Source organism: Phodopus roborovskii, unplaced genomic scaffold (assembly GCF_943737965.1).
Source record: "Phodopus roborovskii unplaced genomic scaffold, PHOROB, whole genome shotgun sequence".
Taxonomy (NCBI): domain Eukaryota; kingdom Metazoa; phylum Chordata; class Mammalia; order Rodentia; family Cricetidae; genus Phodopus; species Phodopus roborovskii.
Window position 1 is genome coordinate 41,585,967 of NW_026126410.1, and position 22,135 is coordinate 41,608,101.

Consider the following 22,135-nt stretch of genomic DNA (forward strand, 5'->3'; position numbering starts at 1 on the left):
ATTTTTAAAGTCAAGAGACTTTGGACTTTGGAGTGGGACTTTTAAACTCTGTGGAGACATTTGGAGATGGACTAAATGCCTTCCTAGTAAGCGATAAAAATAAAAGCAGAGGGTGCCAAGGTAGAAGGTTATGGTTTAAATTGAGATATATGAGTGTCAAGTTGACCAAAAGTGAAGCTGTAATGGCTCAATAATCAATTATATGGAGTTCAGTCACCATGGAAACCAACTTCATAACATATTTGTGAAGAAGTTTCTAGACAGAGTTGAGTATGACGATTCACTCTGCATGTGGACAACAATATCCCAGAGACTGAAATAGTAGACTGAATTAAAAAACAAACAAAAAGACTGATGAGAGATGTCATTCTGTAAATATGTTTCTCTTATTGGTTGATGAATAAAGCAGTGTTGGCCAATAGGAAAGGAAGATAGGAGGGACTAGGAGACAAGGAGGAAAGAGGAATAGGGAGTCAGCATGTAGAGACTGGAGAGAACAGACACGAGCCCCACTCTGGTAAGATGAGACCACGTGGAAATACTTAGATTAATAGAAATGGGTTAATACTTAAGACAGAGCAGCCGATAAGAAACTACTAACTGGCCTACAGCGTTATATCTAATACAGAGTCTCTGTGTGTTAATTGGGGCTGGCATGGCGGAGGGACCAGACCGGAGGAAAAAGTACTCGTAACTTATGGCACCCCAACGTGGTTAATAAAAACTTCCACTTAAAATTTAACTAAAGCTTAAAAAAGGGTTTTATAAATAAAAGAGCAAAGACAAGCAAGGCTTCTTGCTAACAGCATTTTTCTGGGTTGGATTCTGTTTTGCTAGAGACAAACAGAGATTTGCACGGCTCCTTTAAGGGAGATTTCCTGACTTAACATAAGCAGCAAAAAACCGCACGGATTTAAAAAAGCACTGCTAACAATTTATTGGTGTGTACGAGAGCTGGCAATGGCAGTGATCACATCTCCAAGCCAGCAACATGCTGCTGGATGGCAGCGCAAACCAAGGCAATAAGTACAGCTCTTAGTTCTGGCGATAAAAGTACCTGCCGCCATCTTGGATAGACCATGGCTAACACATCTATGACTTTCATTTTAGCAATGTTGTTGTTTACCAGATAAAAGACTCATGGCCAGAAAAAGATAAAGATTTACAGTAAAGACAGATTCACTTAAGAAAAACCTCTAAAGGCTTACAGTGTGTTTTAAAATATACGTAGGCTTGGGAGAGAAAAAGAATAAATGGTTTTAAAAAGACAGAGAGGAGCTAAGTGTGGTGGCACATGCCTTTAATCCCAGCAAGCAGGAGACAGAGGCAAGCTTTCTGTGATTGCAAAGTAAACCTGGTATGCAGAGTGAATTCCAGGACAGATAAAAGTTACACAGAGAAACCCTGTCTCAAAAAATAATAAAATAAAAAGTAAAAGAAACAGAGTAATAAAAAAAAAGTAAAGATGGAAAGCACAGAAAAACTGTGGATACTACACGCTATTCTGTTGTCTTTAAACTGTTTGACTGCTGAGAAAATAACAACTGATAAAGGAAATTCTGCTGCATTAATTCAATTTATATATTTTAAAAATGCTTTGACTTCAAAATTTAAGTTCAAGGACAAGTTACTGGGGAAAAGGATTTCTATTTTTGTTTCCATAGAAAATGGAAAGCTGTAGATTCCTTCCAGACTAATGTGGTTTGATCAAACCATACCCCCTGAAAAAGAGTTCCTGGTGATACAACATTCAAAACAGCTTGAACAAGGCAGCCTTGCAGACTACAGCCAGGATGTCTGCGTCTTCTTTGGATCCCCCATGACAGCACCCCCTATCAGCAGGAAGTAATTTGGAAAGAATGATGCCCAAATTCCCAAATATTTTTTATAAATGTTTGGTTTCATTTAAATGGGGTGGGTTATAAATGGTTAATGATCACAACCAACATTTTTAAAGGTAAAAAGGGAATTATGCTATAGCTATGAATACTTTGTGTTGGAATGGATTTTCATTTATTGATACAAATTTAAGGTCAATTTTGTGATATGTATATTTCTCTTCTTGTTTAGGTGTTGTGTAGAAATGTATAATTCAATACGGATTATAGATACTACCTATGATAGTCAGATGTTATAATTAAGTTAGTTAAGATTTTTAGATATACAGACATGTATTTGAAATAAATAGGCATTCTTCAAACCTTTCAAAGACCTACAGAATATGGCATTTAAAATGGTTTAGGGTTCTTCTTGACAGTGAGACGTAAATGCTCCTGGCAACACCACCTGCGTCAGAAAGGAAGATGGACATCGAAGAAACGTGTTATGAAGTTTACTTCCAACATGGCAAGACTAGCCATTTGGAAAAGATACTGGTCTTGTCTGAACTGTTTGACTTTATGCTGTATAAACTGGACATACAGGACTCACAGAAAAGTGACTGCTGATTCAAGATGGACATTGCTACAGAGTTCCTGCTTCATGGAAGAGTCTGCCAGACAGTCTGCAGGACACAGAGAAAAGTGACTGACAACCTGCCAATACAAGAAGACAGTTTAAAGTTCCTTGCTTTTCGAAGAGTCTGCCAGACACACTATGGCCTATGGGCTGAAGATGGAAGATTACAGAAGAACTTCGGGTGACAGACTAGGCAATGAGTTGTCTCTGTCATTTCTAGAGTTTATATACTATCCTTCTGTGGTCTTTGAAGGAATTGAAGACAGATATGGTTATAGTTTTCCTTAGTTAGGATTAAAGATAAGGTACATATAAGACTTTAGACTCACGAAGATAGGATAGATGATGAAATATATCTTTAAATCTCACTAAATATTAATGAACCAAATATTGTTAACTGTGATTCCTACTTGATAACTGTGGTGTGATTTATTTTGCTATGTTCATGTTAAAACCCTTCTTTTTATTTAGACAGAAAAAATGAAATGATGGGAGATATCATTCTGTAAATATGTTTCTCATACTGGTTAATGAATAAAGCACTTTTGGCCAATAGGAAAGCAAGATAGGCGGGACTAGGAGACAAAGAGGATTCGAGGAAGTAGTAAGGAGGAGTCAACATGGAGAGTCTGGAGAGAGCAGAACCTCCGGCCCCTTCTCTCTGGTAAGATGAGACCACATGGAAGTACTTAGATTAATAGAAACGGGTTAATAATTAAGATAGAGCTAGCCGATAAGAAATTAGTAACTGGCCAACAGCATTATATCTAATACAGAGTCTTTCTTCTTTCTCTACTTGACTAATACTATACATGATGGAATTCAGATATCTACATTGTTATTAAAACTCATCCTTAAACATTGCCATGAGAAAAACAAAACAGGAAAGAGGACATGGGTTCCTTACAGAAATGAAACAAAAATAATTATAACAGTGAGAGCCTATAGTGTCGACTTAGAAATAGCTTCCTGGTGAAATACTATCCGTCATGTGAACTTCTCCTTAATCTAGAGGTTTGTACTCGGCTCTAAGTCATGGTGAGTACAGGAATAAACATTCCTGAGACAAGAGAGGGGTCTCATTACTCCATGGTGCCAATCTACTTTCTGTATTCTGATAAGCAAAAAATATTTCCCTGATTGTATTTCTGATTCTGCCAGACAGGAGAAATTCTAGAATTAGAGAAGACTATAGATGGACTTTGCTTTGGGCTGCCAGTTCCCAAACACTGTCATTTAGACTTACTATCAATTATGAAAGCTCTGCCTATAAGCTTAGGGTTGTCCCACTATCTCTCCTAACTAAAATCAATTCATTTATATTAATCTACATTTTTGCCTCATAGCTTTTTACCTTTCTTTCATTCTGTGTGTTCATGTCTTGTTGGCATCTCCCTGCACCTCAGTTATCTCCTCCTACTTCCTCTCTCTGCTCAAAAGTCCCACCTACCCCTCCTACCTAGCTATTGGCCATTCTGCTGTTTTACTGCAGCAATCACAGCAGTATATCTTCACACATTCTATAAATATTCCACAACAGAAGACAGAAGAAAACGAACCAGATAGTTCCATGCCTAGAGAAATTCTACAGGCCAGATGTTGCATGGGTACACACACCACTGTGACACTAGGAACTGTGTCTTTCTACTTGGGAGAGGAGCTGAGGTGGTAACCCACAGGTGCAGAGAACAACTGCTGAATACTTCCCTGAGTTTGTGGTGAACCAGGGAGTGTGTGAAGTTCTGCAATGATTAAAATTCTAATATAGATTAATGGACGAAAGTATAGACGACGTATGGACAGACGGAAAGATTCTCATGGATTCTGGGAGTTCTTTACATGTAAATGTCAGGGTAGGCCTTTTAATTTTGTTCAGTGACTTTTTTTTTTTTTTTCTTCATTAAACGTCTATGTCCCTGACTTATCTCCTTCATGGTATGGATTTCAGTGTTCGTAGGACAACTATTTTTCCAGAGATATGAATGATTCATAAAGTATGTCAACACAGGGGAAAACGGAGTACTTACATGTTGTGTTATTTACAAATGCCAAGGCTTCCTTCATTCTAGGGACATACTTTACCGCCAAGATAGCTCCTCGTTCCTCTCGGTACTTCGTATTTTGAGACAAGACCGCTATAAATTGCCCCCCCCGCGCCCCGATTTATAACCCTTTCATGTCAAACCGGGTGAAAGGCGCGGACATCAAGGCAGATGATGAAAATCATCTTCAAAGTGATAGCCCTCCCACATGAGCCTCTTGCTTCGTTATTTTAAGGCACAACGAAGCGAATGCCACGTTTCCATGACGGCAGTACGATTTTATAATTAGTTGGCGACTTTTTAAAGGACAGTGTGATCAGACATCTCAAGTGACATCCAAAAGGGTCCTGTTTGCAGTCGGACTTTAAAAGCAGCCTGGTTGCCAGCAGACCTGGCTAACTTCACTGCACCCTCTTCTGCAGACAGAAGAGGGAGAACATAGGATTCTGGGAAATGTAGTCCGATTCCCTGTGACATCACAAGCAGTCGCTCTACGAACCGCACTTCCGCATCCCGTCTGCAGGCGTTCGTCCTCCCCTAAGTTCGCTGCTGTTGGGTCCTGCTCCTCGCTCTTAGCGGATCTCTGACATGGAGGTTGGTCCAGGGTACAGCACAGCCCGAGGGATTGTGCGGGGTCCGGGGTGCGGGGGTCGGCTGGGAGGATGCGGACCTGGGCTGGGCCAGAGGTGGGGAGGGAAGAGGACCTGGAGATGCTGTGCTGACCTAGGCTGGGCCACTGAGCCTGAATGCAAGTCTGGGCTGGGAAGAGCAGGATGGGGTGGAGCTGTAAGGGAAAGCTTTGTTAGGGCGCAGCTGCTGGAGTCCGGTGTGCGCTTCTGAGGTAGGGCAGCTGGCTCTGGCCCCAAGCGTGGAAAGTACAGTATTGCCCCCGCCCCGTTGTCCAGAGCACTGCCTGCACCTGAGGTGTTACAGGAGCCCACTTTTAGCCTGTCCGGGGAAACGTGTTCTCCCTAGCTGACCCACTCTCAGAAGTACACCTTCTACAACAAGTGGAGATCTGGCCCCTCCTGTACTTTATGGTCGGTCTAATACTCTTGGTTTGAGTTGATGGAAGTTTCCAGGGATAGAGTTCTGTTAAAGAGATTGGCGTATGGGATGTTAGTCCCATTTTCTTTGGATTAAATTATTAGATTTCTGGACTGTTGTTTTGAAGGGGAGTCCTTCGTGGCCTCCTCTGTGATCACAATTCTCAGACTTGACACTGTGCAGTGAGTGTCCTAAAGGAGAAGGTTTGAGCTTTGCGTCATTCTAGCAATCGTTGATCCTATATTGCAGAGTGAAAAACAGTAGAAAATAATACCTCATCTAGTTATGTCAGATATGGTTAATATCAGAATTTGAACTCCCTTTCAAGAGACAAGTCATAAGTAATGGGAGGTGGAGGTGGCCTAGTGACTTCAGGGAGGGGTCTTGAGGAGAAGCAAACCTCCATACCTAACAGAATCTTTACATTGCTCTTTAGTCATGGACTTGTCTTCTGTCTCAGGGTACACTGAAGGGTCTCCCTTGCAGGTACTCTGTCACTGTCCCTGAATGTGGCATTCAGGCTCCCTGAACAGTCTTCTGAAAACATTTGCCCAAGTATTTATACAGGATCAGAAAGATTGAAAGGACGAATTTGAAGAGCTGTTGCTCACTCCGGGTTCTTTGATTTGGGCATAGTAGACTCCTCGGCCTATCCTGTATAGTTTCATAGTTCACAACACCAACCAAGTGTTTGTGTGGCATTAGAGTCTATTGAAAAGAAACATGGACTTTAACCCATCTTATCTTCAATACTAATATTTCTGTTGCCTGTGTAACTATAAGTAAAGTACAGACACTTACTAGGTAACGTGGTGTCACTAGTCGCCAGGACAAGAATAGCATTGTGTTTTACATTTAAAGTGGGAAGAGTACACTGCCACACCCAGCAAAAATGGTTTCCTGCAAGGTAGGAGGGATGCAGCAGTAGGTACTCATATAACTTAGACCTCTTGAGTGTGTATAACTGAAACAACCCATGAGGGAAAACAGAAAACCAAACAAGCAGACAAAAAAACTGAAGCCTGCTCTTGGTGCACCCTGGCCATCTCTGTATTGTGAAGTGAAGCCAGGGAATTAGGAGTTCAAGGTCATCCTCCATATCATAGGTTATCCAAGACGAATCTATGCTAAGTGAGATTATGTGTCATTTAATGTAGTTTATGGATGTATTAACTACTTATGGCTCCAGTCACTTGGCCTAACACCATTGAGCTGTCAGAAATCTAATTGACCTTGACTTTCAAAGTATATACTTGAGAAGGTCTATTGGCTGTATTTGAGGTGTAATTTAAAATTACATTAGATTTTAGTGATTAGATTATTGTTTGCATTTACTGTGGGAGGGAGAATTTTGTTCTTTGCCTTGTTTAAACATTCCTCCATATTTTCAGGGGATGTTAATTATCATTGATAATTAATTTGTTTTAGTTTCTGTGAGCACCTCATAGTGTTTTCTTCTGGTTTTCCCTGAACTGTTCCCATTTGAGCTCCTTAAGCATCTGATTGGAGGTTTCAGTCATTTCCCATTTCTCTCTTCAACTCGAAGCTGATGCAGCCCTCTGTGGTTTACACTCTCTTTTCTCTGTAACTTGGATTCCTTCCCCTGTGTATGGAATGCTTCTTTACATTTAGCCAGAACAGAACTCCAGTTTTGCATGTGGATATGACAACCACAACTCCACTGTCTTTCACATATGGTATTGTGACAGCCAGCCAGGAAACCAAACTGTTAATACGAGATTTTTTTTTTCCCCTCTAATATTTCATGTTGTCCTTTCCTGTCCCTTTCCCTACAGACTGTTTATTTTTAATGAGGGAAATAATTGCTCCCCCCCCAACTCAAGTAGTAACCATTTTATATTAGGCATGTCATTCTTGGGAAATGATGAGGCGAAATTACTGGTGAACTCTGTGACATATGTCAGAGGCCATGGAAAGAAGCAATAGAAGGTATTTAGAAAGATTTAAATAGGAGTCAGTCAAAAACATAATCAGAATGAGAAGTACAGGTTTTTATCATTTTCTCCATTTCAGTTGTAAATATTTCTGTCAGTGAGCCCCTCCATAGTTGTTTTCAAATGCAGTAGTATGAGTTGAGAAGTTATATGTGTTTGTCTAGACTCTTTCTAAGACTGTAATTGTTCCCTTTGATGTAAGTACATAAAAGTCATACGGATGAGAGTGTGAACCCCAACTGTTCACAGGGTGGACTGCACTTAATATTTCATTAGGAACACACAATAACAGTGTCCTGGGTATTTTAAACATCAGCCATACTGAGACAGCTGCCATTGATATTAGAAGTAACAGTCTAAATAAATTTACAGTTCACCTTTCTAATAAAGATATGAGACGTGGTCTCCCCTCTTTTTCAGGGTTCCAAGTACACACTCTGAATCATAATATTGCAAAATGTGTTGACTAAATACAAAAATTAGTGACTGCTGTATGACACATTTATGTCGCTCACTGTCAGGAGGAAGAGAGGCCTGGGCAGCCGCTCATGAATGAGTGCTCTGATGGAGTTAGATAGGAGGAAGAAGTTTACCGAGTTGTAGCCCATAGTAGTGGCTGCAGGTAATGTATGTTTCAGATGCTTGGAAAACATTGTGAGCATATGAAACTGGTTTGAAGACTATGCAGAGTACACTTACTACAAAATTAAATTACTATAATTACTACAAAATTAAATCAACATTTCTCATATTTTTGATATTTAATCATAGGAAGGAAAAATTTTATCACTGCTCTCATAGATTATTTTAGGGATTCTATGTGATAAAAGAAAAAAAAAAACTGAAGTGAGGAAATTTTAAAATAAGAGAAAATAGCAAGTAGCATAACAAATTATAATTCTTGACCTTTGGTTCCCAAGGCATAGCTCTCATGAACGCAAAGCCTGATGTAGGATTACAGCAAATGCACAAATAGCTCTCTGAAAAAGGAAAGCAAAAAAAGGAAAGGGGAGGTAGACAAGTTAGAGTGTTGTCTAGTGTGTTTTAAATCTTCAATAATGTTATTACTACACTGACTAATTTGTAATTTTTTGAAATACTTGTGATTCCATTTTGTCTGTGAGTTTGTCCTTTACTGATCTACTGACTGTTCCATCTCATGTCTTCTTGGTGTACTGGCTGTAGCATCACTATTGAACTGTCTACAAATTCAGTAACCCAGACCTCTCCCAGAGCTGCCACATCAGAATCTACATTTTCCTTGCATTTCACATTCATGATTGATAAGTACCTTCTCCCTCACCATGACTTTCTCCTGTTAGAAATATATATGTGTGTGGTTATAAAACACGCACAAGAGAAATATAATGTGTTTCTGTGAATGCATTTATTTTCATTTTATATTTCTAAAAAGTCAAATATCTGTGAGATAATAGGATCTTTGCATTCTCTTTGCTGGAAGATGGGTCAAGTGTGACCATTGTGTGACCAAAGATGAGATCCTAAGACCATATCAGACAGATTTTAGGAATGTTACTTGTAGGCAAGGTTTCTCTGTGTTCCAGCAGCCTTTACCAAATAACCTGTCAGAGACTTAAATTATAAATGCTTGGCTGATAGCTTAGGCTTGTTTTCAGCCAGCCCATACAATCTAAATTCACCCATTTCCATTAATCTATGTGCTGCCCAAGATTTGTTTACATCATCTGTGAACTTCCCATGTTGCTTCTTCCGAATTTGGCTCAAGACTCCCGAAACCCAGCGAAAATCCTACTTAGCTATAGGCCATTCAGCTTTTTATTAAGCCAATCTGAGTGACAAGGCTTCACAGTGTACAAAAGGGTATTCCACAGCAGTTGTTTACTTCTATGTGTGAAGGACTTCTAGCTTTTGTCTTATCTTGAGCAGAATTTAGAACTGTACTCATAACCACAAAATGGTGGTGATTTATGTTATTATTGTGGTTTTAATTTAATATGGATAATAATTATCTATGTTTATTTCAGGAAATGCTGTCATTCAGGGATGTGGCCATTGATTTCTCTGCAGAGGAGTGGGAATGCCTGGACCTTGCTCAGTGGAATCTGTACAGGGATGTGATGTTAGAGAATTACAGCAACCTGGTGTTCCTGGGTGAGGATCTCATCCATAGTGAACTCTTATTTCACTACCAACATGTGGCTTCCTCCCATTGTAGAGCATGCCATAGGAATTTGTGCCTTCCAGCAGTAACTGTTGTATACCTGATTTAATGGAAAAATTGGGAAAATTACTGATAGTTCAAGAAATATTATATTTCTTCTTGTGTTTTTAATGTGCCTTTTTTTTTTTTTTTTTTTTTTTTTTTTTATTGTTTTTCAATGTGCTTCCTTCATTCTGGTTGTGATTCTGGCCTGAAATAATACTTTTTTTTTTTTTTTTTTTTTTTTTGGTTTTTGGAGACAGGGTTTCTCTGTTGCTTTGGAGGCTGTCCCTGGAACTACCTCTGTAGACCAGGCTGGCCTTGAACTCATCTTGGCCTGCATCTGCCTCCCAAGTACTGGGAATAAAGGCGTGTGCCACCAACTCCTGGCCCTGGTTGTAATTCTATAAACTCAGTATTGTGAGGCATGGAGCACACATGTTAAAGAGAATGTTTTCCCCCTTCAGATTTTGTAATTAAAGCTAAGGATTATCAGATTACAAATTACTCCTACATATTCTATATGTTTCTCAGGAAACATTTAATGAACTAATTTTCTACAATTCTTTAATCTCTTCTTATAAGCTTAATAATGGAATAGTATGCTCACTCCCAGTAGAAAACACTAACAGTGATGTTTCCTTTTCCCCTAAACAGGTCTTGCTTCCTGTAAGCCATACCTGGTCACATTTCTAGAGCAAAGACAAGAGCCTTCAGATGTGAAGAGACAAGCAGCTACGACCATGCACCCAGGTGTGTAGGAGTGAGGGGGTCAGAGGTCAAACATAATCCAGGCTTTATCCTGAACATTGGTGGAATCATTTTTTTAGGATCTCCTTCTGTATCTTTTGCTGTCACAGAAGGGCATCTTCCAGATGTCTCTGGTGGTTTAAGTCTCTAAGCTTTGTTCCTCCCCTCCAGTGAGCGCTACTGATCTTCACAGTGAGTCAGATCTTAATTTTGCCAAATTTATATTGTAACTGACTTTTTACTGTCTTCCAGCCCTCTGGAAATTCCCACATTTCTAAAGACCTGTAAGTGCAGTAACTTTAAACATGAAATTCTTCCGTGTCATGTACATTCTTGTTAATTACAAATTTGTAATCAAGCTATGAATGCCTGTACTGTATTCTAATGATATTTTTTTCCTATAACATACTCAGTGTCAATTTAAAATGCATTTCTTTTGTAGGTATAACATCCTAAATAAAATCAGCACATCTACAAGCATATTTTTAATGACGATCAATAGGTCTTCAGAACTTTGTGGACTCACTAATCTTTTTCTTATTTTGTAGTTCTATTTTCTGTGTTCCTCTTACCTTAAGTTTCCTTAAACTATTTCTTCACATGCAGCCTATATATTTCTGTAAGTGGATTGTCCAATGCTAAGCACTCCAGGACAATGTAAATTATTTTTATAAATATGGGAGCATCAGTCCTGTGAACATCAGTATTGTGTACTTCCACTTCATGGGCAATTATGAGTCTCATGTTTTCACATCTTGTATATCCTGTTATTCAATTGTTTTATCTTGTGAGTGAGTACAAATAGTCTTAACTTTATGAAATACTCATTGACAGTAATATTGCCTTTGGTGAAAGTCTGTCATTTAAACACAAACTTAAAAGTTTTTCACAAGTCTATATCAGGAATTTATTTCCTTGTTAAGCAAATGTAATATAAAATACTGCCTTCAGCTCTTAAACTCTATTATTCCACAGTTTTATAGATAATAAACTTCCTAGGCAACAAACATTTTCAAACTTCTGAAACTAAAACTCTATTTTTAAGGGAGGAAAAAAAACTGTTCCTACAGCCATTCAATTCAAGACAATCAGTATTAACATGCAGACACTCAAGTTTGGCTACCTTAGTTGAATGAGAATGTCTCCTCATGGATTCCTGGCTTTGAACCCCTGGTCCCTAGTTGAAGGTGTAGCCTTGCTAGATGCAGAACATGACTGGGAGTCGTAGTAAAATCCTCCCTTTACTGTTGGTGTGTTCTTCTGCTTCATGATTTGCACTCTCCTTGAGCTGCAGCTTCTGCTCCAGCCACCATGCCTGCTATTTGCTTTCATATGGCCCTCCACAATAGACTCATATTGTTCTGGAACCATGAGCCCAAGTTAAGTCTTCCATCTGTAAACTGCCTTGGCTATGGTACTTTATCACAGCAACAGAAAATTACCCAATATAGATACATTAAAATTTTGTTTGGTCAAACAATTTGTCTGGTGAAATTAATTCTTAGTGTAATCCCTTAAGAAGCTTTTATTATTATTGATTGTATGTTTCCTTAGCCATTTAACTTTGGATAATGGCTTCAGAATTTTAATATTCCTTGTCTTCATCTTTTCAATAAAAATTTATAGTTTCCATCTACAGTATTTTCTGAACTTCATACAGTGAATATAGGTTTGGAAATGTATTATAGTTTCTTATTTGTCTATAAAATTACAAGTATGAGTAACAGTCTCCATGTTAAAGATGAGCACTATAAATATAAGGAATGTTACTTGGGTTTTATTCATATCTCAACCTTTACTCACTAGGGGGAACGCCCTATAAATGTCAAGAATTTGACAAGGCCTTTGATTGGAACTCACTCCTCCTTCAACACCAGAGAATTCATCCTGTGGAGAAACCCTACAAATGTGAAGAATGTGGTAAGGTCTTTAGTGCTCACTCAGCACTTTCTATACACCAGAGGATTCATACAGGAGAAAAACCCTACAAGTGTGAGGAGTGTGGCAAGGCCTTTAGTACTCGCTCTGCACTTTATATACACAAGAAAATTCACTCTGGAGAAAAACCCTACAAGTGTGAGGAATGTGCAAAAGCATTTTATTTCCCTTCATTACTTAAGCAACATCAAAGAACTCATTCTGCAGAGAATCTCTGCAAATGTGAAGAGTGTGGCAAAGCCTTTTATTTACCTTCATTCCTCAAGCAACATCAAAGAATTCATTCTGCAGAAAACCCTTACCGGTGTGAAGAATGTGGTAAAGCCTTTTCATATCCCTCAACCCTAAAGCAACATCAAAGAATTCATTCTGGAGAGAAACCGTACCGTTGTGAAGAGTGTGGCAAAGCCTTCCGTAGATCTACATACTTTCACCAACACCAAAGAATTCATACTGGAGAGAAACCCTATCAGTGTGAAGAGTGTGGGAAAACATTTTACTATCGTTCGAACCTGAAGGGACATCAAATTATTCATTCTGGAGTGAAACCCTTCAAGTGTGAAGTATGTGGCAGCATGTTTAGAACTAGCTCAGACCTTTCTAAGCACCAGAGAATTCATGCAGAAGTGAAGCTCTACAGCTGCGAGGAATGTGGAAAAGCCTTTTCTACTCATTCATACCTCATTCGGCACAAACTAGGCCATTCTAGAGAGAAACCATACAAATGTGAAGAGTGTGGAAAAACGTTTTGTTATCCTTCAATCCTTAAGGAACATCAAAGAATTCATTCTGGAGTGAAACCCTACAACTGTGAAATATGTGGCAGCATGTTTAGAACTCGCTCAGAACTTTCTAAGCACCAGAGAATTCATGCTGAAGTGAAGCTCTACAGTTGTGAGGAATGTGGAAAAGCCTTTTCTACTCATTCATACCTCATGCGTCATAGACTTGGTCACTCTGGAGAGAAACCCTACAAATGTGAAGAATGTGGCAAATCATACAGCTACCCTTCACTCCTTAAGGAACATCAAAGAATTCATTCTCAAAATCCGTACAAGTGTGACGTGTGTGGGAAGGTTTTTTGTACTCGCTCAGGACGTTCTAAACACCAGAGAATTCATACTGGAGAGAAACCTTACAAGTGTGAAGAGTGTGGGAAAGGCTTCTCTACTCATTCATACCTTACTCTGCACAAATTACTCCATACTGAAGAGAAACCTTATAAATGGGAAGAATGTGGCGAGGTATTTTATACTTGCTGAAGACTTACTAAATACCAGTAAATTCATGCTGAAGAGAAACTCCACAATTGTAAATAATGTGTCAAAACATTACTTCAGGCTTTGAACTACACCAAAAAACTTCATTCTGAAGAGAAACCTTAACTTTATCAATCTTTAAGGCATTCATTAAACACAAGGTACTTCCTACTGTAGAGAAACCCTACAGATATGAAGGATGTGGCAGAACATTTTACTGTACTTCACACTTTAAGGAACATCAAAGGGCTCATTCTCAAGAGAATCCCTTCAAGTTTGAAGTGTGTGACAAGGTATTGTGTGGTACCTGGAACTTTGTCTAAGGGAGTGTTTATTCCCTTAACTCATTCATCCCTGAATCTAATCAGTCTTGGCAAAGTTCAGGGTGTTTGTTTGTTAGGTTGTGATCAGACCTGTTGGATGTGAGAGGAACCATCTTTCTTGGACTAGGATCCTGGATTGTATAAAAGGAGAAAGTGAACTGAGAACAACCATCCGCCTTTCTCTGCTTCCTGGCGACATGAGCAGCTACTGCTGCCCTAACTTCCTCCCTGTGAATCCCAGTGTCATGGTTTGAATGAGAAATGTACTCTGTAGTCTAGGCATTTGAACATTTGTTCCCTATTTGGGGAGAATTGGGAGTAGGTCACTAGAGGTGAACTTTGAGAATAAAAAAAGCTCCCTCTACATCCAGGTTGCTCTCTCTGCTTCCTGCTTGCCTTTGAGGATGTGAACTTTCAGCTTCCTGCTTCAGTCACCTGCAGCTTCTTGCCATGCCCTTCCTCTATCATGGACTTTGATCCCTTCTGTAACATAAAGTCATTCCTCCATAAGTTGCGTTGGCCATGGTGTTTAATCACAACAGAAGAGTAACTAATAAAAGCATTGCTCTTGTATCATGAGCAGTATTAAACTGTTTCTCCTGACATTACTCATGTAAGGGTATTTTATCACAGCAAGAGAAAAAATAAGGCTGCAAACCAAAGAAAACAAGCAGTTTGTTATTTAATGCTATGCACCATAATGTCTTCTTTGTCCCTGTCTGGTTACCTCGTTCTTTTACAAAAAAAACTATTTCTTTACTTACATACACACTCCACAGGTGTAGTAACAGTAAAAGTTTACTATGATATTTTTCTTTTTCTGCAGAATTTTGATACCACATGTGGTATTCATGTTGGTGCAAATGTGGCATTAGTGTTTATAACACTTTTCTTGCTTAAACTTTTATTTTCTGAGACAGGGTTTCTCTGTGTAGCCCTGGCTGTCCTAGAACTCACTCTCTAGACCAGGCTGCCTTCTAACTCACAGAGATGCACTTGCCTCTGCCTCCAAGGACTAGAATTAAAGACTGCCACCACCGTCCAGCACTTTTTTGATTCTTAATAGTAAGTTATTTTCTCATCAAGTTCGGATTGATTTTTCTGTAGGAAGAAATATACAGATCTACTTGTGCGAATCTACTTTTACCACCTCTAATTGTTAAAAAGGCTGTTACACTACATGGTTTTGACATTTAAGTAAAAAAAAAAAAAAAATTAAAGTTTGTTGCCATATTGGTTCAAATCTTTATGTCACTTAACATTACATTGGTCTATTTGGGTAGGTTTTTTGTTTTGGTTATTGTGTTTTTGTTTGTTTATTTTTTATGTGAGTACCTTGCAGCCCTTTTCACTATGTCTATGTTGTATAGTTTGAGGTCAGGAATGTGATATATCTGACTATTTCTATATAAATTGTGTTCCCTGGGATCTTTTGTGTTCCCAAATGAGTTCTTTCTTTTCTAGTTCTAAGGTGAATGTCACTGAAATTTTGCTCTGGATTGCATTAAGTGTGTAGATAGCTTTTATCAGTATTGCCAGTCTTAGAGTGTGAGCCCTGCCAATCCATGAACAAGTGGTATCTTTCTGCCATCTAATTCTTCCTGTGGAAACTATTTGCAGTATTTAAAATTTTTGCTAATTTCCAGGGCTACATAGTGAGAGCTTGTCTCAGAAACAAAACAGAAAGAAATCTTTAACCACCTTCATTAATGTTACCCTTATAAACATTTTTCCCTTTCTCCTCATTTTCTGCCTCTATTTTTCCTCTTACTTTCTTTCTTGTCTCCCATTATGAATGGGCATTTTTCCCCCCAGTTTTCTTCTCAGAACATCTGTTGGTGTATATGAAGGCTAGCGATAGTTTAGTTTCAGATCAAGCTTTTCTTCTTTTGCTATCTCTATAATGTCTTAAGTTTCTAGTTAATAGTTAGAGCACACTAGTCAATCAGAATACGGATAGTAACCCTTGTCTCATATCAGCTTTTCCAGGAACTGTTTTCATTGTTTTTCCTCCACTTACTAAAGGTTGGCCATCCTCTTGTCATCCATTGCCTTTATTTTGTTGAGAGATGCTCCGTCCACTCCTAGTTTCTTCTTCAACATGTTGTGCAGTTCATGAAGTGCCTTTCCTGCATCTTATTGAAAGGCTCATGTGATTTATGTCTATTAATGTGCTGTGTTATATGTTGGTTTATATATGTTGAGGAAACCATAGGAGAAAAAAACCTATTGTTGTGATTTATAACCTAAATGTTCAATTCTTTGAGAAGTTTTTAGGTTTTAGGGTTTGGTTTGGTTGGGTTTGTTTTGTTTTGTTTTGTTTTGTTTTGTTTTTGTGAAGTATCTAAACATTTATTATAGATAGTGGTGTACTATGATAATGGTTTGTGTGTGTGTGTGTGTGTGTGTATTTTTCTGATTTTGTTATGGTTATGTCCGCTTGATAGAATTAGCTTGGTAGTTCCTTCTGCTTCTTGGTCATTTTCTTGGTAGTTCTGCTTCTATTTTATGAAAGAATTGGGTTTTACTTTGTGGTCAGACTTAGTTACTGCTTCAGTATCCTTATTGTTATAGGACTGGTTAGGATGTTTATATATTCTGGCTTTATGTTCACTCAGTTGTATATATTTAGAAGTATATATTCATTTCTCCTAACATTTCTAAATTTTTTGGAAAATAAATTTACAAAAGCTTCTGTGATGGTTTTCTGTATTCCATTGGAGTCTGTTTTAACAACTCCCTTTTATCTTCCATTACATTAGGTCTCAGTCTTTTTTCCTTCCTCCCTCCCTCCCTCCCTCTGTTTCCCCCTTCCCCCCTTTCTCTTTCCCCCTCCATTATTCTACCTCCTCCATCACCCTGTGTCTATCTCAGATTTCTTCACTGGGAGTTAGAGAATCTTGTCTATCTTATGAGGTAGTCTACTATTTGTTTAGTATGCTGTTCTTAAGGTTTCCAGTTCATGAATTTTAGCACTCATATTATTTTTAGTATATATTGTTTATACTTCATGTCAGCTTCTGTATTTTGGTTTGGCATCTTTTCTCCAGCTTTGAGGTGTGTCATTAGGTTATTTATTTGAAACCTCTCTTTATATTCAATTAAAAATCTTAGTGTAACTTTTCTTCTTAGGACTACCTTCCTCTTAGTTTTATTCAATGAGCCATTACTCATTTAAAGATATATATTATTTAGTTATTTAGAACAACCAATTAGTTGTTCACTTTCTGAGGTTACTCTTTCTGTTTCTACTTTAGTACAATGTCCTTTGAGAGGATGTGCAGGATTTTTGTTTTGTTTGTGTTTGTGTTTTTAAAGACCAGCTGATATTTGGGTATTTACCTTTGGAGTTTCTTATACAACTTGGATTTGGAGGTTCAGAAATCTGACTCAAATCTTGCTACATCTGTTTATGAGTGAGTAGATATACTTCTTCCTCTGCTTTACATTTTTCTTGCCTTTAGGTGGCTCTCTCAATTTATGAGCAACATTTACATGTTGACTTCATTCAATAAGTTCTGTCAAAGCCTTTCCATCTTATAATGAACTTGCCCAAACAAAAGACTCAGCAAAGCCACTAAGGCTACAACATACAGGTCTCCAGATCCCTGAAGAATCAACCTGTTTAAGTCCACTGTGAACATAGTTCTATTTATTTCCCAATGAACTGGCTTCAAACACAGCCTATGTTGTTCCTGGGTCTCTTGGTAGTTCCCGTGGTGGCTGTCTGTGGTCCTCTAGGCACTGGTACTTATGAGCGCCTCAGATAAAGTGACCAGGTGTTTCTAATGGCTCTAATAGGACAGTCCATCGGGATGATTCCACTCATACTGTATGAACTAATGAAGCCTTTGCCTAAAGGAAAGACCAGTAGTTGTACTGCAGCAGTCACACTGATCCTGTCTACTGAGATGTTCCACAGCATCACTAGCCAGGTTGTCAACAGGTTCCTTCATTTCTCATGTAAAAGTCTTTCCTAATTCCAGTCTGAGTGCTGAGTATTTCCTGATTACACTACCCTCTTATATTGGCCGTCACTATGCCTCGGCCTACATATTGGATCACAGCTTTTGAGGTTTTTTGTTTGTTACAAAGGCATGGAAGGGTGAAATTCTGCCTCAGTAATCATAAAAATAAATGAAAAATTCTTAAATAGCCTAAAGAATGAATGTATGGACTGAGGAAGTGGTGGGCAGATAGAAAAATACTAAGATAGACTTTGGAAATTTCTTTGCATGAAAACACCAGAAAGCAGGACACACACACATGCACCCTTCCTCACCATACAGGGTCTCTTTGTGTCTCTTGGCTGCCGTGGAATGTGCTGTGTGGAGCAGTCTGTTGTCAGACTCACACTGGTCCTTCTGACTGTGCTGGGATTTAAGGTGTGCTCTGTTGGAGATATGTAATTACACTGTATAAAGATGTCACTGTGATTGGTTTAATAGAAATCTGAATGGCCAATAGCTAGACAGGATTTTGGGGGCAGAGAGGTGCTGCAGAGAGGAAGAAGGGCAGAGTCCAGGGACACAGAGCAGGCAGTACGGCTTAACAAAATAAAGGTAACAGACCCACACAAAAGAATGTAGATTAAAAAGATACGGGTTAATTTAAATTATAGGAACTGGTTAGCTTGAGCTATCTGCTGAGTTTTCATAATCAATAAGAAGTCTCTGTGTTGTGGTTTGGGAGCTGACTGGTGGGACAGTTTGTCTTAAAACAGTGCTCCATCATGCCTGGTCTAGAAACCAGGATTTAGCCTTGTATAAGGATTCCTAACAGCCCTCTGGTCCATCACCTACATGTTTTCCTAGCTGTGGAAACTGACTCATCTATGGCTCACACATTATGTTAATGTGTAAGATCAGGGATATCTAGAATATATATGTATCTATTATTGAATCATGTCCTCTTGCTGTCAATGAATAGGCTCCAGTACTGGCCACCTCTCCATCGCTACTTGTTATTTTTGTTTCTCCTTCATTAATGTTTAATCTAAATTGCTCAGACCAGCTTTGAACTCACTCTAACACAGTCAGGCCTCAGGTGTAATCATTCTACCTCAGGGATTACAGGGACCTGCCACCAGGCCTGGCTTCCAAATTTATTTTCAAGAGTTAGCAGTGCATTGCAATATTTGTTTGTAGCGGCCTATTTTAAAGTAAAAACTGACTCCTGTGACTGCCCATGTGCAGAGGCTGCTGTTTCCATCCATCCTCACCTGCAGAGGAAGCCCAAGAACTGCACACAGCCCTCTATGTGGTCCTAGAACTCTTTTTTGCAGACTGGCGGGCAATTTCATCTCTGGCATTACAAGCCAGGCTCTAGAAACTACACTTGTATGTTCAGTCTGCACACATGTTGTCCCCCAGTTAGGTAAGTGTCAGAGCCTGCCCCAGGCTCTGCTTGCATCTCCTACTTGAGGTTGGTTCAGGGTGCAGTGCAGCCCTGTAGGCCTGAGGAATTGTACCAAGTGTGCATGTTCAGGCTTGAAGTAGCTGTTGTGCAGGAACAAGCTGACTGTGAGGTGCTGTGCAAGCCTAGGGATGCCAGGTCAGGGCTGGGGAGAAGGCAATGCGGACAGTTATTGATATTTAGTAAGGATCAGGAGAAACAAATTGGCCAAATAGATGTTTATTCAGGGATAAATAACTTACAACATAGACAGATGAACACCAGCAGGTTCCTGGTCCCAAGATGCCTCCGAATGTCTCCTGTCCCCATGCTGCAAGCAAGAGAGCTCTCAGAGCCCCCTCCTCAGACTTAGTTACCCCAGGTAACGTCCTCCCCTGTCTCTACTCCCAATGGGCATGGTCTACACCACAGGTATGGACAAAGTGAATATCTCACTACAGACAGTGAGGGGGTGGATGCTTCTTTAGGACCAGGCTTGCCCAAGTCCAGCCTGCCTTTCTGAGACAGGACAGCTGGCTCCATATTCCAGGAAAGAGTAAAGACTCTAGGAGAGCCCTGGGAGGCTCTAAGTATGGATTGCCTTAATCAATATGGTCTTAACTACTTCTATTTACCCACAAACTTTTTTTCTCTTTACAACTGAATATTGCTCCATAGTGTATATGGACCACATTTTCATTATCCATCCATAAGGCATCCCTAGCTATTGTGAATAGAGCAGCAATGAACATGACGGAGCATATATCTCTGGAAGATGATGCCACGTCATGTCATCATATGTCAAGAAATGGTATAGCTGGGCTATGTGGTAGTTTTTCTACGATGCTTTCTAGAGTAGTTTCCCCAGTTTTCAAGCCCACCAACTAGAGATGTTGTTTCATTATCATGTTAGACAACTCATTCTAGGAAAAATTTGAAGGGAAGGTGTGCTGGGTGTTGACATTGGGTTCCTGGTAATCTATGTGACACAGGCTAGAGGCCATGGAAAATATATAGAAAATATTTTTTAAAGATTTATTTGTTATGTATACAGTGTTCTGTCTGCATGTATGCCTGCAGGCCAGAAGAGGGCAGCAGATCTCATTACAGATGGATGTGAGCCACCATGTGGTTGCTGGGAATGAACTCAGGACCTCTGGAAGAGCAGCCAGTACTCTTAACCTCTGAGCCATCTCTCCAGCCCAGATTTGAGTAGAAGTAAAAAAGATATGTAAGCAATGAACATAAGAAGCTATTCTCCAAGCTGACTACTCTCTGGTCAGTGGCCAGCTCATAAGTAAAGGAGAATGGAGGCTGTGCTTTTCATTTCCCAGCTTTACATTGTGGAATGTGTGTGGATAACTACAAAGATGCTTTCAGTAGAGTCTACCCTGATTTGGTATGACATAGAGGGACATAACTATTAAACCATAACTTCCTTTTGAAGCCTCAAACACCACCACCATGTACATCTCCTTTAACAAGGCTACATCTCCTAATCCTTCCAGAACAGTTCCATCAACTGGGGACCAAGAATTCAAAAGTATGAGCTTGGGGTGGGAAGCATTCTCATCCAAGCCACCACACAACCCTTCTTGTTTTTATTAGACTATGAGCCCACCGCATGGAATAGTTACACCAACATACAGGTGGCCCTTCCAACCTTAAGAGTCTAGAAGCATCCTGTGTCCACATTCCCTGTACTTGATCTATAACAGTAGCAGGGATATATTTTTATTAATGTACCACATGCTACATGACACTTTGCAACTTGCCAAGGCCATCCACGTCATGGCTGCAAGGTTGTTTAGGGAGAAAGTGACAGAGCATCACCAGTAGCATACATAACTGATTTATAACTTTGTCCCTGCCTGTTTGGCAAACGTTCTTCCCCCATAGGTATATCTTCCCTTCTCCTGCATCTGAAAACTCCTAAGAGCTATTTTTAAATGAATAATATGGATTTCCAAATAGGAGAGTCTGATGGTTAGATTTTGTCACCTTGACACAAGTCACCTTCTAGGATGATGGAACCTTTATTATGGAATTATCTCTATCAGGCTGACCTACTGTCTGTGGAACAACTTCTTGTTGGATGATTGATGTGTGCAGGCTCAGACTACTGTGGTTGTTGCCATCCCTGGGCAGCGTCCTGGGTTGTGCAATAAAGCAGACTGGGAAAGCCACTGGTACAAGCCTGTAAGCAGCATATTTCCATGGTTTCTCTGTTTTTGCTTCCCGTTTCCTCCCATGACTTCCCTCAGTGATGGTTCATATTCATTAGGCTTATATTGTGTTATAAAACATGATAGCAAAGGCCCACCCACATTAATCATTAAGACAGGACATGCCCTACAGGTTTGCGCTTACAGGAGATCTAGACAGTCCGTTTCTCATTTGAGGTACCTCTTCCCAAATAATTACCCTGCACCAACTACAAAGCCCAACCTGGAAGTGGTCCATAACCTGTAAATCAAACAATTGCTTTCCACCACCAAGATGCTTTCTGTCTGGGTGTTCTAAAATCACAACAGAGAGGGAAACTAACCCAGAGACTAAGGAAATGAACAGGAAGCAACATGCCTTCTTTGCATGGATGTATATGACAAGCCAGCATATTTGTGCTCTGATAGTTTCTAGGATAGAAAGATAACAAATGGTGAGTGATTATATATACTTGCTAATTCCCACTTAATGGCCTCTGTGGAATAGCAGAATGAGGTGGCTCTTGTTACTATGAAGCCTTCTTTTGTTTCTTTGACTTAGAATGTTCACAGACTACACATGC

The 22,135-nt window shown here is 39.5% G+C and overlaps 1 protein-coding gene across 1 annotated transcript; it reads left to right on the top strand.

Moving 5' to 3' along the window:
• The first annotated feature begins 5,046 nt into the window (after positions 1 to 5,046).
• LOC127220698 (zinc finger protein 728-like) lies at positions 5,047 to 14,556 on the top strand. Its single transcript, XM_051182623.1, has 4 exons — positions 5,047 to 5,093; positions 9,508 to 9,634; positions 10,341 to 10,436; positions 12,240 to 14,556. The coding sequence occupies exons 1-4, from the start codon at positions 5,088 to 5,090 to the stop codon at positions 13,631 to 13,633; spliced, it is 1,623 nt and encodes a 540-aa protein (XP_051038580.1). The 5' UTR covers positions 5,047 to 5,087; the 3' UTR covers positions 13,634 to 14,556.
• The last annotated feature ends 7,579 nt before the right edge of the window (positions 14,557 to 22,135 follow it).

Excerpts from the sequence above, each read along its gene's own strand:
- LOC127220698 (XM_051182623.1), top strand. Across the intron at positions 9,635-10,340 it reads CAGCAACCTGGTGTTCCTGG|GTCTTGCTTCCTGTAAGCCA; the intron begins GTGAGGATCTCA and ends TCCCCTAAACAG. Across the intron at positions 10,437-12,239 it reads AGCTACGACCATGCACCCAG|GGGGAACGCCCTATAAATGT; the intron begins GTGTGTAGGAGT and ends TTTACTCACTAG.